General features: G+C 70.0%; 1 protein-coding gene across 1 annotated transcript in view; it reads right to left on the reverse strand.

Moving 5' to 3' along the window:
* The window catches only part of GAMT (guanidinoacetate N-methyltransferase), a 16694-nt gene that overhangs the window by 1995 nt on the left and 14135 nt on the right, over positions 1-564 (reverse strand). Inside the window, exons 2-3 of the mRNA XM_014955542.1 lie at positions 151-397; positions 1-48 (exon numbers count right to left, since the gene is read on the reverse strand). The exon at positions 1-48 is cut by the window's left edge and continues 10 nt beyond it. Coding sequence (XP_014811028.1) covers positions 1-48; positions 151-397 — 295 coding nt within the window. The remainder of the gene's footprint in view (positions 49-150; positions 398-564) is intronic.

Below are 564 nucleotides of genomic sequence, written 5' to 3' on the forward strand. Positions count from 1 at the left end.
CGGCAGCGTCGGCGCCACGTCCTCCCACAGCCCCTTCAGGGGCACCACCTGCGGGAGGGAGGGAGGGCAGAGGGGTCAGACCCAACCACCGGCACCCACCGGTGTCCCCCTGGCACCCACCGGTGCCCACCGGCAGAGCCCACCCCGGACCTTGTGGGGCTGCGTCTTGGCCCACTCCTCCAGGCGCCGGAAGACGCCCTCGTTGCACTCGATGATCCAGTGCTCCTCGATGGGGAACTCCTGCACCTTGCTGGCGGCGATGGCCATGCCGAAGCCCACCTCCAGCACGCGCCCGCCTGGGGACCAGAGGGGGGCTGGGAACCGGCCCAAAAACCCGCAGGTCCCGGTCGTGCCGTGCTCTGTCCCCCCAACCCCCCAGCCCCCCCGGTCCCATCCCCTTTGGGGAATGTGTCACCCTGAGACCAGAGCACAAGTGTCACCGCAGCCCCCGTGGCTCAGCAGCGAGCGGGGCACATGCAAATGGGGTGTCCCCCCCCAGCACCCCAATTTTTTGCTCCTGGGAAAGGCTTCCCCCTCCCAACCCCCCCAGCTGCACCCCACGGC

This window comes from Calidris pugnax, unplaced genomic scaffold, assembly GCF_001431845.1.
Source record: "Calidris pugnax isolate Ruff unplaced genomic scaffold, ASM143184v1 scaffold285, whole genome shotgun sequence".
Classification (NCBI taxonomy): domain Eukaryota; kingdom Metazoa; phylum Chordata; class Aves; order Charadriiformes; family Scolopacidae; genus Calidris; species Calidris pugnax.